Genomic DNA, 15,739 nt, shown 5'->3' with positions numbered 1-15,739 from the left:
TATCTGTTTAAGCTTCCACACTTGAATTGTCAGATAGTGGGTATGCAGTGACAGTCACATCTCTCTTATAACCCACTATGTCTCTCAATCACAACCTGACCAAGAACATCGTATGTGACAGTGCTCCACAAAATGATTTTCCTTCCTGGCAAGGACATATGGCATCACTTTACAATACTGCTGCACTGGAGTAAGTTTTGGTGCTGCTCTGCAATGTTACTGCAAAATCTGAGTAATAAATTCTTCCCTGTTTAGCCTGTTTCCACAATTTAGCTTCTGCACAATGAACGTAACAGCCACTTTTCAGTGAAACACTGAAGACTGCATTTATGTTCTCCCTTCAACTGACTTTACAACATCTTTTCTGGAATAGTTGGAGCATCTGAGCAGAAGGATGTTCAACTCCTAAGCCCATGGTTCATCCCCACCACAGTGAGGCCTCCACTACAGCATGAAGAACATCTGCACGATTTATTTTGCACTAAAAATGTTTTGGAGACAGTGTCACCACAGTTGACCATCTATTTTAAAGCTACCAAAAACTCAGTGAAAAATCTGTGCAGTGTTTTACACAGACTGAAGTCACTCTACACTCCACCTCTCCTTAGGATCAGGGGCTGTTTGGATCTCTGGCATTGCACACACTGCCCCATCACCAACAATGCTGTGAGTGTCACCCCATGCTCCCACCTGAGCAGGAGCTGCTGGCCAGGCTGCGTTCAGCCCTGCACAGGGCAATTCAGCAACAGCAATCATCCCACACATGTTCCAGCCACATGACTGAAAACCAGACCTCCTAAGGTCTTCCAGAAGCCTTTGCTAACCAGCAGAGATTATTCCCCTGTTGTGCCTTATGCCCTTACAGTAATTTTGGAAAGGCTTTGAGATTCAACAGGAAAAATTCTCTTCACAGACAAAGCAGTGGAAATACAAGGACACAAATGCTCAAACCAATACCTATTTTGCCATTTGGAGATAAAAAAGCAGAATTAAAATAATTTAATGAATATCTTATGGGTAATTCTTCACGTATTCAAATCATTATGAGGTGTCTGCTGTATTTCTGAGGAAAAAGGTAAGACAACTCTTTACTAAGCTGGAAGAAGGGCTTCTCAGTCAGTAATCTGCAACAACAGCCTTAATGAAAAATAAATTTCAAATACCAAAGACTTAGATTTACATAAATAAATCTTCTGAACTTTAGTCCTGTAGTTTTGTGACTTACCACTGAACTTCTGGTTCACTCTTCTCACTGGAGGAAGATTCCTTAATTGCACAGTTGTTGCCAGTGTCTTCTGGAGCTGCATTATAAACAGTAGTTGGCAGTGGTAAAGGCAGGCTTGCAGCGTTATCAGCTTGCTCCCCATTTTCACCACTGTTGTTATACCCATCACTAGCACCATTATTACTACTTGTATTTGCTCCACCAGCAGCATGAGGAGATACAGTAACCAGGGGGAAGTTGTCTGTCTTTGAGCCACTTTTTCGAGCTTCACGTTGCCTCTTACGGTATTCTAACAAGGACACCTAAGGGGGAAAAAACCCACAAACCAACATTAGAAAGGAAGTTTTACCCATTTTATTTCTCACAGTTTCTATTAAATGCACTGTATTTCAGTAAGATGTACCATATAATTGGTTCTAAAAAAAAACCAGGGCAGAGATTAATTGAAGACATTTCACCACATCTGCAGTGGAATTTACAGAGTACTGAGCTACTACCAACTGTAAAGGTGATATTAAAAAACAGCTTCTGCCAAGAGAAGAATTATGTGTTCTGCCTCAGGGAAGAAGCAGATGACGCAGGTCAGCAAAAGGTCCACTGCTGAAGTCATTCTGTTGGCTGTAGTTACAAGGGACTCTACAGTTTCTCCTGGAACTGCAGAATTTTACAATTATACTGATCTAACAAAGCTAATTTCAAGAGATGTCAGATCCTGCTCTCAGACTGGCTCCCCTACATGAGAACCCACTACCCTTCTGCTTCATATATCAAAGGACTCACTAAGCGCTTCATGTTTTTTTTTTAACATACAGAATTTGCAACTTACTCTTCCTAGTTCATTTTGAATCTGTCTTTACTACTGTAAGATATTCTGATTAAGAACTTTTTTTTTAAGCTAACTCTATTACCAAAAATAATGAGACATGTATAAAAAAATCACTACACCAAAGTTCCACAGAACAGAAACCAGTTTCGGTGGTTAGTAAATTCCCTCCAGTGAAAAAAAATACACGTGCAAACGTTTTCACAATGAATCTTCAGGATTTGAAGTAGAAAGCTGAAATATTGACCTTCAGAGTTACTTTATTCAGTAACTACACTAGTTTGGTAAAAATGACTATCAATTTTCTTCCAGGTATCAACATCCCGCTCTGAAACATACAGCATCCACACGAACAAACTAAAGTGCAATAATGAAAAAAATTAATGTTCAACTGGCTTAATCCTCAATAAAACTGGACATCCATTTCTTCACAGAGAGAAAAACCAAAGCAGCTGCTCTGTTTGCAGTCCTACGGGGTTTTGTTTGTTTGCTTTCAAACGGATTAGAGACCCATCCATACGTCAGGGTGAAACCAGTGAAAAATACCTGATTTTGCATAAAAAAAGTTCAGGTTAAGAACTGATCTTGCTTTCAAACAATTTTGTATTATTTCCACGTCATGTGACAGGGACCCCCTGAAGAATACTGCTTTAAAGAAAACTTAAGTGTTAAGAAACCCATGTAGTGCGGCCACAATGTACAGGACTGTATTGATAAAGGACTTGTGCAATAGTAAGAGAAAAGAGGAGCAAATGACCACAGAAATGTAGAAATACGCAAAAACACCCTGCAAAGACCTAGCTAAGGATACTGCTGTCTTACATGACTCTAGGGAAAAGACTCATGAGAGTTTACGAGTCTCCTACAAAATTCCTGAATTCTCACCTTTTACCTTAAGTGGGATCCAGCCCACCACTTTTTTTTTTTTTTTTTTTTTTTAAATATACTGTCTGAAGTTTAATTTTTGAGTGTCCTTGGAAATCCTAAACCCCCTTCTTTCAGGGGTACAGATGCAATTTCCTCTGGTTGTTTCTTCAAACTGAGACTTTTAGACAGGAATCCTGGGATTGGGGGTGTCAGGGATGGGGCAGCCACACCTTTTTTTAATCAGAGGATTAGTGTAGCATAAGCTCTCAGCAGTAACAACCTGGAACAATCCTTGCCAGCACGAGAAGTGGAGAGGGCTACTAAAGTACTAAGAGCTCCTGGGATTTCTGAAGACTAATTTAGCTTTCAGAAAAAGAAGACTGTCAAGTTACAGGAATTTTGGCTTATGTTTTCTTTTTGGGTTTGCCAAAACAGCAGGGCTACAGTAACACACACAAGATCGATCAAATTCTGACGCTGTGACCAGGTAAGACCAGAGCTCCTATAATACTGCTATATTGCTCCATTTATGTCACAGCTTGAAGCAAGTAAACAAGAATCCTGTTTTAATGGAGAACTACTGAAGGAAGACTCCTCACTGCTCCCCAGCAGGACGCCCCAGAGGAGCAGGCAGTACAAGGGGCCGCAATGTGACCAGAAAACCCCAAATTCCCTTGCGCAGGCATGTACACACGAAGAAAACCCCACCCTCCTCATCGCTACTTCCATGAAGAAAATAAATCACACCTTTCAAACAAGAAATATTACTAGAGGCTGTAATGAGACAGAAAAGGTAAACTGGTACACTGGAGACCACTGCCTCTCATCTTTGTCATTCTCTCTGCAAAGGGAGTCAACCTGACAGTACAATGCAGTCTAAGAATTATGCAAAGTAACTTCCAATCCTGGTTCAAGTTACCCATGAATGCATCCCTTATCTACAAGAACTGTTTAATGAGGCTAGCAAATTTAGATTGTGCTTATTGTTCAAACAATATTAAAAAAACCCACAAAAACCCAAACCCAAACAAACAAAAACCAAAACCCCCCATCAAATTAAGCCAAGAAAAATATTTCTTGGAACTAAGGATTTTTGTGCAGTTCTAACTTTAAAGTCTGAGTAGCATGAATTTGTTGTTGCAATTTCTTGCAGTAATTCATAACAGATGTTCACAGAATATGGTTTCTATGATACTAGTATATATTCTGTATAACAGAATACTGGAACACCAGGTGGCATAAGCAACCATTTTCAAAACTGAAAAGCAATTATTTATTGGGCAATTCATTGAAGACTCACATGGAATAGAATTTGTATCTTCTATGTTGAAAAAATAAATTTACTAATGGGTTTATGCAGCTTTGCTCTTTGCCCTTCATTACTTCTGAATGTCTACTACTCTATAGTATGTAAATATGAGCCATCACTTGGCTTTTATTACATTGGGGATCTTTCTGTTATAGAAATATCATTAGCAGACAATGGAAGACAGATGAAATTATTCTTAAAGTTATAACCTTTTTCTTTTGTGGAGGGTTCTGGGGTGTGCAATTTCCATCCATCAGACTGTCGTTACTGACAGTCCTTCCAAAGCCAGGTGCAATTCCATCTTCTGAAGTACAAAAAACAGATGCTTCCATGAACATGCCTCTTGCATCGTCTTGAATCAGGCACTTTGACTCACTTATTCTGAATCCACCTCCTACCTCCAACTGATGTGAAGGGGTCAAGTCCCTCAAATTAGAATTCATTGAGAAATTTACACCTGTCCTGTCAGGACTTTTTACCCAGGAAGAATAAATTGTGCCCCGTCCACAATGAGCAGTTTCTAATTGGCTGTTTGAATCAGTCCTATCATGTGTGGGGGCTTCCAGGTTTTTATGCAGTGCACTTTGCTCAATTACTTCGAGTCCCAGCTGGAGGTCTGACACAGATTCCATTTCTCCAGTGCATTGCCGTGTGACATCAGTCCTATTCCTTGGACTAGAATATCCAATAGTCTTTATTTCTTGCAGGCCCATTTCTGTCAGGTTGGAACTTCTGAAAGAATTCAGTGCTAGAATCGATGTTCTGTCATAACCCTGCATGAAGAAAAACCATGTAACTATTTTTTCACACTCCATCAAACCTGCAACTATTTGACATTCAGATGTGCCTTTACGTGGGGTTAAAGGCCTTCCAATACCATGAATTTATCTCTTAAGAAACAATTCTACAGCCAGACACCCAGTTCTACTATTCCCGCATATTAGGTTAAAGCATTTTAATAAAATGTACATTACTCAAAGTAAAAATAAACATTAAGTGCCGAGTTTTATTTATGACTGGCAGAGGAAGGGGAGGAGCTTCAAAAGGAGCAAGTCCCAGGCCAGGAAGCTAAAAAGAACTTGCTTCAAGATAAAAGCAGTCCTCCTCAGTGTCAGAACACCTATTTCAAAGGGGGAGAAGGAAGGAGAAGTTTTTCCAAGACACTCTGGAATTTTACGATGAAGCCCCACAGCAGGACACATACATCCTGCAGCCTGGGAGTACACAGGCATATTCCAATAGCACTTGCTCTTCAACTAATCCACCACCTATGCTAACTTATTAACTGTCTGCTCTGCACTCTCACCCTGCGCATAACTGAGATCAACAAAAACAATTAAGAAATGCTGGTAACAAGGAGAAATGTTAATCTGAATCTTAACTACAGCCTGGAAAGCAAAGCATCCTCTTTCATCCTATCTACAAATGGCAGTAGTTACTTCTTTCCATTACAGGAGTTGATCCTGATCCTAAACCAGGATTTTTAAGTGATACAGAGAGAAACCAGTTTAAAATAGAGAATATAATAGGTAAAGTGGAAATATAAAACAGTAAGTGAGTAAAACCAATGGGGAAGTTATCTATCCTATTTAAAGTTACCCTTTAAATTCTCAGAAACTTGCAATGGTTGGTGAAAAGCATTCACTAAGAACAGAGCAGCCATACAGGTGAAATTGAGATACCATTCACAGGTTTTGCAAATTTCCTTACCTCTTGACTGTAAGCTCGCCTTTTTATTTCTGGGGAACTGTCAGGTGAGGAAATATTCTAAATAAATAAGAAGAAACTGCAAGTCAATTTATTTTTTAACCTAGAGAAATACCTCCCCACACACATTTTGTAGCAGGAGTACAAATACTGATTTACACTGCAACGTCTGAACACCTTTTCTGAATGCTCTAAAATTCATTATAAATCTCACCTCAAAGTGCATGGTATTTCCATGTATACATGGAGTTACAGGAGTAACTGGTGAATATATGGGTTTGTAACCATTTCGACAAGCTTCATCTTCTGTTTTTACCCTTGGAGGAGTAGCAAACAACGATGGTTCGGAGGCAGTGATGTCAGTATGGGTTGGTGTGGCGTAGGGAGAAGGAGTAGGTGTGGAGGTTTCTGAGAAAGCAGACTCCAACAGCTGATACAGTCTTCGTTTTTTTAGTGGTGTGGTTAGATCTGTGTGTTAAAATCAGAAAAAGGTTACAAGATTTCTAGATGTAACAATCACTTACAGTTAACTTACAGTTGTTTAAGTACTTGATGGAATGAAATTGCAAATTCCAAATTAAAGAATTCTAAGATTTAAAAAGTCTCTGAAGGGCAGGCTTCCTGAGAGAAACTTTTAACAGCCTACAGGCTTCCTGAAAAATAAACTCTTAACCTACAGGTACATCAGTAACTGAATTCCGTGTGCTAGGATGCTGGGAAGAACTGTCTATGTCTCCAGAAAAGGTAAAGTCAACTTCTATGCATTTTTAAGACTGTTCAGCTAAAAGTTGGTTTCAGTGCACTCCAATTTTCTATTATGCCAACAAAATTACACACCTTTTTCCCCTGCGTGCTACATTGGCCTACCAAGTTTTAAAGGGATTCTAGGTATATAGAAACCATAGAAAATTAAATGTATAACCTGACCTCTTAATACTAATACTAAAACCATTAGTCTTTTGTTGACTGTAAATGCTAGGAAATGCAACGGTTTCTTATCTAATATACATTAAAGGGGAGAAAACCTCCCAACGACTATGCAACTAAGCATTTCTTTCAAAGAATGTATCAGAAACACATGCAAATACCCCTGGAATTTTCATCAGTTCATGACTTGAAAAACACAGTGCCCCACAATCAGCTACTTCAACATAGCTCTAATGTAGTGTATTTACAAAAGTTTCACACCTGTTAAGGAACAGCTGTCATTCAGTAATAAAGGACTTTTATGTTCACCATTGATTGCCGGACTCCTAGATCTCTCTTGTGATGGTGAATTAAATCTGTCAATTGTTGTTGAATTTTCTTCTTCCAAAGCCTGCTTCAACCAACGCTGTAACAAAAAGAAGTTCCAATTAGTGACTTAAAAATTTAATGATGAACTTTTCAAAATGTGTAACATGGCTGGTTTGCCAAACAGCCTTTTTTCTGCCTGAATTTATGCTAGTAAATACAGACTTCTTTTTAATTGATATGAGATAGAACACCATAGCAAAGGGAAGCATTACCTTCTTACAAGAGCCAGTAATGTTTTCCACAGGTTCTTTTTTCCTCCTCTTTTCTGAAAGGAATGGAGAAGTAAAACGGATATAGTGCTTTGGAGTTGAATACACGTGTGGACTGTAAGTGAGACCAGGTAAAGAATTCAGCTGAGTAGCCAGAACTTCAGGGTCGGTGGTTATGCGCAGAGGCCTCTCTGGTAGAGTGTCTGTAGGCTTCCCTGCTTTATCACTCTTTTCACTTAACCATTCACTAACCAAGTGCTAAATAGAGAGAGAGAGAAAAAAATAGTGTTTTATGAGTGTGTTTACCAGTGGCTTTTAGAAAGTGTTTGGTTCAATTATTCATCCAGACAACTATTACATGAACCAGAAACAGTTTGTTTCCAGGCTCCAAGTTTAAGAATACCTGGCAAGAATGAGGTCAGTTTCAGAGAAATCATGGGAACAGCAGAAGAAATCAGTACACATTTGCTTACACACCAGTTTGGGGGAGGGGTGTTTAGTTGTGGTGGTTTTTTTTTTTTGTTGCTGTAAACTACACTTAGTTCTTTTGCATTTAATTCTCACTGAACATTACAAGTGCCCAGATTAACTGTATTTAGGATGTCAATTCAGTAACAGAATTCTAAAACAAAATTTAAACTTGTGCCTGAGCACCCAGGCTGAGGAAAAACAGTGTAACATTAGTACAGCTAAGTTAAAGAAAAACACCTCATCAGATTTCCATACTGTCAGGACTGTGCCTCTGTCAACAGCATGTCAGGGCAGCTGCCCTGAACACTCTTCAACTGTAATAGTAAATGTGGTGCAATTTAACACAAAGACACACTGGTCTGAATAGGCTATTCTTCCCTAGCTGGTTCAGTGTTTTTAAAAAATATGCCAGTAGATTTTAGTTTCTATTAACAGGTAAACTAACCTCCTAGATTTTACAGTGATTTGAAATTGAGGACATGCAACATTAAATAATATGATACTAAAGCTTTAATACAAATTATCATAATATCTTTCATTTTAGACTGTCTTTTACACATCCATTTTTATTTTATTAATTTTTAAAGCAAGACCTCTGCACTTAGCATACACTGGGTGCAATTCAGAGACACGTTAGAGATACCTGAAGCCTAAATTTTACTGCACTTTTTTGCCGTTTCATAGTATTAAGGATGTCTTCTTTTCTGCTATGCAACAGGAAAGAAAGAAAGAAAGGTTCTAGTGTTCCCCATCACAAGAATGTAACAGTGATGCAAATAGGTAAAGTTGCAGAATGACTCAGGTATCTTTTGGGAAAAAAAAATCTAAATTATGTTTGGGGGTTTAAGATAAAAAAACCATCTTGATAGTGTTATTTTTCTTTTGACAAGAAGTTTTAACCTATTACTTCCCCTTTTCCATCACTGATTAAGATTTTCAGGACTTCTTGCACATCACACTACAAATACTTTTTAATGCATTCTGTGAATTTTGAAGCAGAAAGGTGTACTGCTATAGTTGCACTTACACATTTAAGATTTCTGAGTGTCTTTTAATATTGTGCCATTTTGTACAAGTTTTTTGCGCTGCAGTCCAATGGAAAGAAATTCAAAAGCAAAGCATTAAAAAGTAAAGAATTTTCCCTCCAGACATGCACATTTGGGGTGTTTAGATCCAGTCACTTGAGGACAGACATCTGAAAAGTACTAGAAATTAGTGATTTCCTTGGAGATATTGTTTGCTATCTGAAGCATACAATGAACAAAGGAGGGAAAGGCAACTTTTATTTCCTTGGGTTTTTCTTTAAATTCAGCTTTAATTATGTTTTGGTTATTATTATTTCAATCCATTAAGAAAGCCCATTTAGAAAATATTTTGTTCCAAAATTGTACTGAAGATGTACTCTGGAAGTGTCTTAAATCAAAACTAACTTCCACCAAAGGATGTTACACATATTTTAATCTACTACCAGTGAGTGGCTATACAATGGTGATTTTTCAAGAAACGAGTAAGCATTTAAAAAAAACATACATACAGTTACATACTGATGAAGCAGCCTGTAATTTTTTAAAAACTCTTGTTAAGGTCCATCTTTTCCCCATCCCTCAAGGGACTTACCTTCTTTGTTTTCGGATACTTAGTAGGGCATTTACTAAGTGCTGGAGCTTCTGTTTCAGTAACCATTTCTGTAACAACAGTTTCTGTTTCAGGCTCAGCTACCAGTGCTGCATTCTCAGTTTCGTTATGCTGTGAAGTTACTTCCACATCAGGAGAGGAGGGCTGGATATCTGAACACATGCTGACAGTCCTGTGTCGCCTGCGCTGCTGCCCAATGTGAGTTCTGCTCCGGGAGAAGCTTTTTCTCTGCTTAGCTCGATTAACTTTGGCTGGGGTGGGCTTTGTGGCAGTTTCTTCTTTTGCCGGCTCCTGGGACAAGACAGAAGTCTAGTAAACACATCCCATACACATTTAGAGCTATTTATCTTTCTTAGAGGAAAAAAAGTCAGTTCCCTCTTCTTTTACAGGTCCAAAAAGTCTCAATCTCATTTTTGTTGTCAGAACTACAACACTTCTCTCCTTCGTGAAGGCAAATAACAGGATTTTCTGTAGCTTCCTCCCAAACATGTGCTGTATCTTCAGCAGTATTCACACACACCTGTCACCAGTCAGATCATCACAGATTTGTGTAAGAACTGACATTTATTCATCCATAAGCTAGAAGTCCACTGCTTATATCAAGATGTCTTTCAGTCCAATATTCTTTTTGCAATTCATAGTTTACTAGGTGTATAGCTTTGTCACAAAAAGTACTTAAGAGAATGCTGACACACACAGCTCAGGGAAACAACCCGGACTGAGAATCATTATATGAGTATTTGCAAGCTAAGAAGCATCCATTAACAGCAGAGTTAAAAACTGTTTATAAAACATTAAGTATCATCCGCAAGAACTCAGAAAAAAATAGATCTTCCTAATTTCCATTAAAATAACAGAAAGATTATAATACTATGTCTTCCTGAAAAAAACACCCAAGAAACAAATTATTCTCCACTGGTTACAGAGGGTGCCTAAGGACAGTCACGTCCTGTGGCTGAAGTAGACACTGATAAATGCTTCTATCCTGAACCTCAAAGACACACTGAATTCTACAGCTAGTGTGTGCATGCTTGCATAAATTCATGTAACTGAAATTCTTCATTAAAGAATTCTATATGTATCTTATGTGGAAAAAATTCAGGAGCTAATAAAATATAATGCCAAAGAACCGCATAGATTTTGGTCACATATATTTGAGTTCAGAGGAAAAAAAATATTTTCATTCATCTTAACATGCAGCTCACCATCCAAATTGACAAAATATGCAATGTTAAAAGCAAGCTTTAAAATAAAGCTTTAGATAACTACCTGAATAAATTCAGCATCATTGAGAATCTGTGCTTCCTTGCATTCTGATTTAACCTCCGTTTTTGCTGTGCTGATTCTTTCCAAAGCCTGTTCTCTTCTTTTTTCTCTTTTTTCTAGTCTGGCAAAAGCTTGCAGGATAGCTTCCATTTTCCGTTCTTCTCTTGTCTGATGGATTTAACAATAATCATGATCAGTTTTAGTCATAATCTTTCATATATATAAATAGGCAATTACTCTCTCTCCTTTTTTTTTAAATACTTCAAAACATGTTCAATGCATGTCTGACATGAAGATCAAGTTCAGCAGAAGGTCAGATTAAAGGGACATGTTACAATCACTGCAAAAACTTGTCTTCTGAAGAAAGGCTTGCATCCATACCAGCCTGACAAACAAGAGAATCCTACTTTGGATTTAAGAACTTGCTTATTTTTTTGAATACTTATCCAAAAAGAGCACATTTTAAGATGTTACTTTTATTAACACTGCTCTACCAAAATCTGAGAATTAGGATTTCTGAGACATTTTGTTCAAGTAGGGAATTCAAATAAAATAGGGGAAAATCTTGATTCCCAATGCTATCTATAAAAATGGCTACTACAAATAACAAGCAATAATAAAGGGCAAATAATTAGATCTAAAACAGGCATGGCAGAAATCATCCAAAGACACTAAAAAAATGGCATGCAACTGAAGATCAAAGCAGACTTTTGTCAGAATGCAGTGATGAACCCAGATGAACTGCTCTCAAATAGCAAGCCTTGCATTTTAAGGGGAAGTTCATGTAAGGATCTGACGCTGCACATGCGCAGATTGTACAAGTCCACAAAAAGGCAGCAATTAGTATGGGAAGAGCAGGTGTCACTAAGCCTTAATGATGCCTTTTAGGCAGCTACTTGCTTCCCAACTCACCATCTTCCTTTTTCTTTCTGCAATCTGCTCCTCTGATTCCATTTCTACTTCATTGCTAATGGGAGTTTTTTCTTCTATATCATCAATAAAATCTGGCTCCTGGAAGATAGAAATGACTGTTTTATAGAAGTTCTACTCCTCTTACAAACTAGAGTGAGCTAAAAGCTACACAGAACTAAGAATTCTCAGATCACTACATCAAAAGAAACCAAACCAACAAATCAGGATGAAAGTGTTCCATCCCTACTCCCTCATCCCACCAAGCAAAAAGTAGTATCAGAATTAAACCTTCAAAACCAAGGAAACTTCTGGATGCTAACAATGGTCACTGCTCTAACCACATTATAATTAGTTAAACAGTTTGGAGCTTTATATTATACACTCCCAAAAACAGTATTAGTTTTAGTGAAATAGAATGAATGCCAAAGTAGATGTTACCAATTGCACATAAGTTTTTCTCAGCTCAGAAGTGTATTCCCATTTTGTGAAGTCACATTTTCCATTTAAGCACTCACTCTATAATCCAATGACAGTGCCATATCAAACAGAAACACAAAAGTTACCTCACTAACAATGGCTTTCTGTTTTGAAAGAAAAAGCAAGCATGGAATTGTAACTTTGAAATTAATTAAGTGTTCACTAGTCCTATATGCAATTTCACTTTTACATGAAGGACCAGACAAAGATTTCAAGTTTGTCTTAAAACACATATCTTAACATAGAAACCAGGCAATTAGTAGCTTTTTTCCCTGGGGTGGTATATATGATGCTACTGTAAAGAAAGTGCATGGGAGAATGTAAATGTATTTTTAACAGCTTTTTTCTTCCCACAGTTCCTACTCTTCAGGTTTGTAAAACAATACAAGTTCTCCTGTGACTGTTCTATGTAAGCACTATATATTACATTAAAAGATCAGGAGAAGATTTCATATACCAGCTATCACTTCTTGAAAACATGACACACAAAACACAAATCAAAATTCACTTAAGATTAGAAAGTTTAAATACTATGTCTCTGAAGACCATAATTTCTACATCACATGCCTGCCCTTCTGGACTTCCAGGCATTTTAAAGCCATTTAGCTACTAACATGTCAGAACAATTCATCATCTTGGGAAACCTGCATGTCAGTATGCTCATTTTCCCCTTATTTGCTTCAGTCCTAAAACGATGTTATAAGAAACCAGGAATTGCTCCCTCCCAGAATAACTCCCTTTTCTCTGTCCCTAAACCATCATCAAAAACCATCATATAAAAAAATCATCACCACCACCCTCAAAATGAAGAAATATAGACAGTAACTAAGGTAACAATCTAATCATGTTAAACAGTTGTCTTTAATAGCTGCTCTGCAAAATTAATAATTTATGTCATGAACCCCTCCCAATAGTTCTTTCAAACTGACATATTCATAAAAAGACTAATTTAGAATTTACTATGTACATTACCAGGTAGCTTTATCATATTACCTACACATTCAGTTTCAAAACACACTTTCCTCCTCCCAACCGAATTAAACATGGAGCTGCAGCCAACACTCTATTCTGGGTCTCAGTCCTGTTTTAAGAGCAGGGCTGCAAACTGCTATGTTGAAAATACTTCTGAGTAACTGGGGCAAACTAACCAAAAGGCACTTCAGGATGGACTGGGAGCTCCTGACACCATGACATGAGGCCTTCACATCGGAGAGTCACAAAGACATTCAGAAGAAAAAAGTCCAGCATACCTTTAATTACAACCAAATATTAAAGAAAAGTGAAAATAATATATAAAATTCTAAACAGCTTATCCATCATTCTGACTTTTGATAAATCTCCACACTGCTTTTCAGTGACTTGTTACAACACCTTTAGTGGCTATAGAAGGAGAGTATCTGTATTTAAAAGCTTTTATTTCTGATCATCTTTGTGTCAGTACCTGATTATTAGAAATGGACAGCCTGAGGGGAGAGAGCTTCCTCTGTTTGTTATCTGCAATTTTCATTTTGGTGGCTGCTCCTTCACAATCCAATGTGATGTTCTGATTTTGAGTCTCCTTTTCTCTTGAAGCATCTTTCTCTTTCTTTCCCTTTTTCCTTCTAGTTTCATATCCAGTATTGATGTTTTCTGTAGGCTCGGAACGTCTGAGGACTGGACACTCAGGATTTTCTTTGAGGCAAGCACAATCCACTTTGTATTTACTGCAAATAATTAAATGCAAGAAGGCATATTTGATTAGGTTGTACAGCAATGAGACCCTTCAATATTAAATCACTGATATTTCACATTAAACCTTTTCTACCGGTTAACTGAAGTTTTGGCTTCTTTAGCTTTGCCACATAGTATTCTTTTAAATTCAAGGTTACTATTCTGCTTGAAAGACAAAAGATATCTAAAACCTGAGTATCACCTGGGTGGAAATAAAACCAACACAAAACAGACACATGGAAGTCAGAGAGTCCATTTTATATGCAAAGATGGCAGACAATTTACAGCACGACCATACCAAACTCAGACTCGCTTTGCACAATTTTGAGCTCCACTTGGATACACAGGAAATGTCATTCAAACACATTCAACTGGAAGGGGCTGTCAGCTGTTTCAGGTACTAAACACAGCTACTAAGTATTTTTAGAAGGCATATGTCTACCCTTAACAGTGCCCAGTATACTGAGATAGTCTGAACCCATGCTGATTACCACATGTACTCTGTGGTGGTACATAGCTCAGGTCAAGTCACAGAGGCAGCACTGGGCAGCACTGCATCCATGCTGGCTTAAGAGCAGGCTACAGAAATGCAGTAATAAAAATATACAATTCTGCCCACACACACACTGTTCATTGTAAATACAGTGCCTAAGGAGCCTTGTATTATTAAAACATGCAAGAAAGTAAAGATACAAAACCAAAGCCACTCTGAATTGCATAGTAACCTAATGAGCATTAGATGTATTTTAGAACAGCATTCTGAAATACTTACCAATTTCCATAATCAAAATCAAATGCTATGGTAATCTCTGCTCCCTTTGGAATGTTATGGATGGAGTAAATATAAAGGTGAATTGTTCCATCTTCAATTACATGCCTCACCTATAGTCAAGAGAATATTATTATTTTATCATGAATCACTTTCAAGTTCTTGTATAAAAATTGTAGGGACTGCTCAAATTATCAGGAATCTCAAGGAAAAGGAGATTCCTAATTAAATAAAACCCAGTTTAACTTTCTAAATGTGCTCACCTCTGCATTTGGTGTACACGAACGCCTGATAAATCGAGCTTCATTTCCAAAAGTCCTTGCATCAACACACATTTCTAGCCCATGGAATTTGGAGTAAAACAAAACAAATGGGTATGGCCTGAAAAACACACAAGAAAACCAGGAATTTTGTAATTTTTGAAGATGCTAAACAGTACTTATTCCTCTTATTAGTTAGCTTTGCAACATGATGCTTGGGACAACATACCAAATTTGGAGGTTAATGTTTATGTTTAAGATTCATGATTTTAACAGGTACATTGCCCAAATATATTCTTGGAACACCTCAAGATGGGAGTTACAGCCCTGTATCATCTGCGCAGGATCTAATGGGAGAATGCTAAGAGAGCAAGCACTAGACATGGAAGACACACAGTTCATGTTTTTCAAATTTCATAAACTTTTTTTATGAAAGGGCCCAAAATGAAACTCAGAAGTTTATATGCCACAGAGAATAATTTTTTAAAGAAGTAAGCCCCCCACATCACTGCCCAACATCTGCAGCATCACTAGCACTAACTCTCCAGAAGGAAAGGGGCCTCCAAATACTTTGTGAAGTCATGCTTATTTAAGTTCTGCTATTCCAAGTGCCAAGGAACCCTTCTATTTTTACTGCGCAAAAGCTGTGCATTCTATCTCCTCCAACAGGCCTTCTGCAAACTCCCAAGTGTGTTTATGCAGTTAGTGGCAGCATTGAAACAAATCCACAGGAAGAAGGAAGCAGTCACACACAGCTCAGTAAACTAACTAGAGAACACTGGCAGTAAAATGGCCCCAAGCTG

The 15,739-nt window shown here is 37.8% G+C and overlaps 1 protein-coding gene across 3 annotated transcripts in view; it reads right to left on the bottom strand.

The window, feature by feature from the left end:
• Positions 1 to 15,739, bottom strand: part of KMT2E (lysine methyltransferase 2E (inactive)) — a 56,592-nt gene that overhangs the window by 4,116 nt on the left and 36,737 nt on the right. For all 3 annotated transcript variants that reach the window (XM_066182846.1, XM_066182848.1, XM_066182847.1), the window contains exons 11-22: positions 14,940 to 15,057; positions 14,680 to 14,789; positions 13,639 to 13,900; positions 11,721 to 11,819; positions 10,812 to 10,976; positions 9,525 to 9,833; positions 7,440 to 7,694; positions 7,120 to 7,264; positions 6,146 to 6,399; positions 5,935 to 5,991; positions 4,434 to 4,997; positions 1,226 to 1,527 (exon numbers count right to left, since the gene is read on the bottom strand). In XM_066182846.1, coding sequence (XP_066038943.1) covers positions 1,226 to 1,527; positions 4,434 to 4,997; positions 5,935 to 5,991; positions 6,146 to 6,399; positions 7,120 to 7,264; positions 7,440 to 7,694; positions 9,525 to 9,833; positions 10,812 to 10,976; positions 11,721 to 11,819; positions 13,639 to 13,900; positions 14,680 to 14,789; positions 14,940 to 15,057 — 2,640 coding nt within the window. The remainder of the gene's footprint in view (positions 1 to 1,225; positions 1,528 to 4,433; positions 4,998 to 5,934; positions 5,992 to 6,145; positions 6,400 to 7,119; positions 7,265 to 7,439; positions 7,695 to 9,524; positions 9,834 to 10,811; positions 10,977 to 11,720; positions 11,820 to 13,638; positions 13,901 to 14,679; positions 14,790 to 14,939; positions 15,058 to 15,739) is intronic.

This window comes from Chamaea fasciata, unplaced genomic scaffold (assembly GCF_029207755.1).
Source record: "Chamaea fasciata isolate MVZ Bird 193981 ecotype frontalis unplaced genomic scaffold, bChaFas1.0.hap1 SCAF_5, whole genome shotgun sequence".
Taxonomy (NCBI): Eukaryota; Metazoa; Chordata; class Aves; order Passeriformes; family Sylviidae; genus Chamaea; species Chamaea fasciata.
Note: the sequence above shows the minus strand (reverse complement) of the source record. Positions and strands in the feature narration are given on the sequence as shown.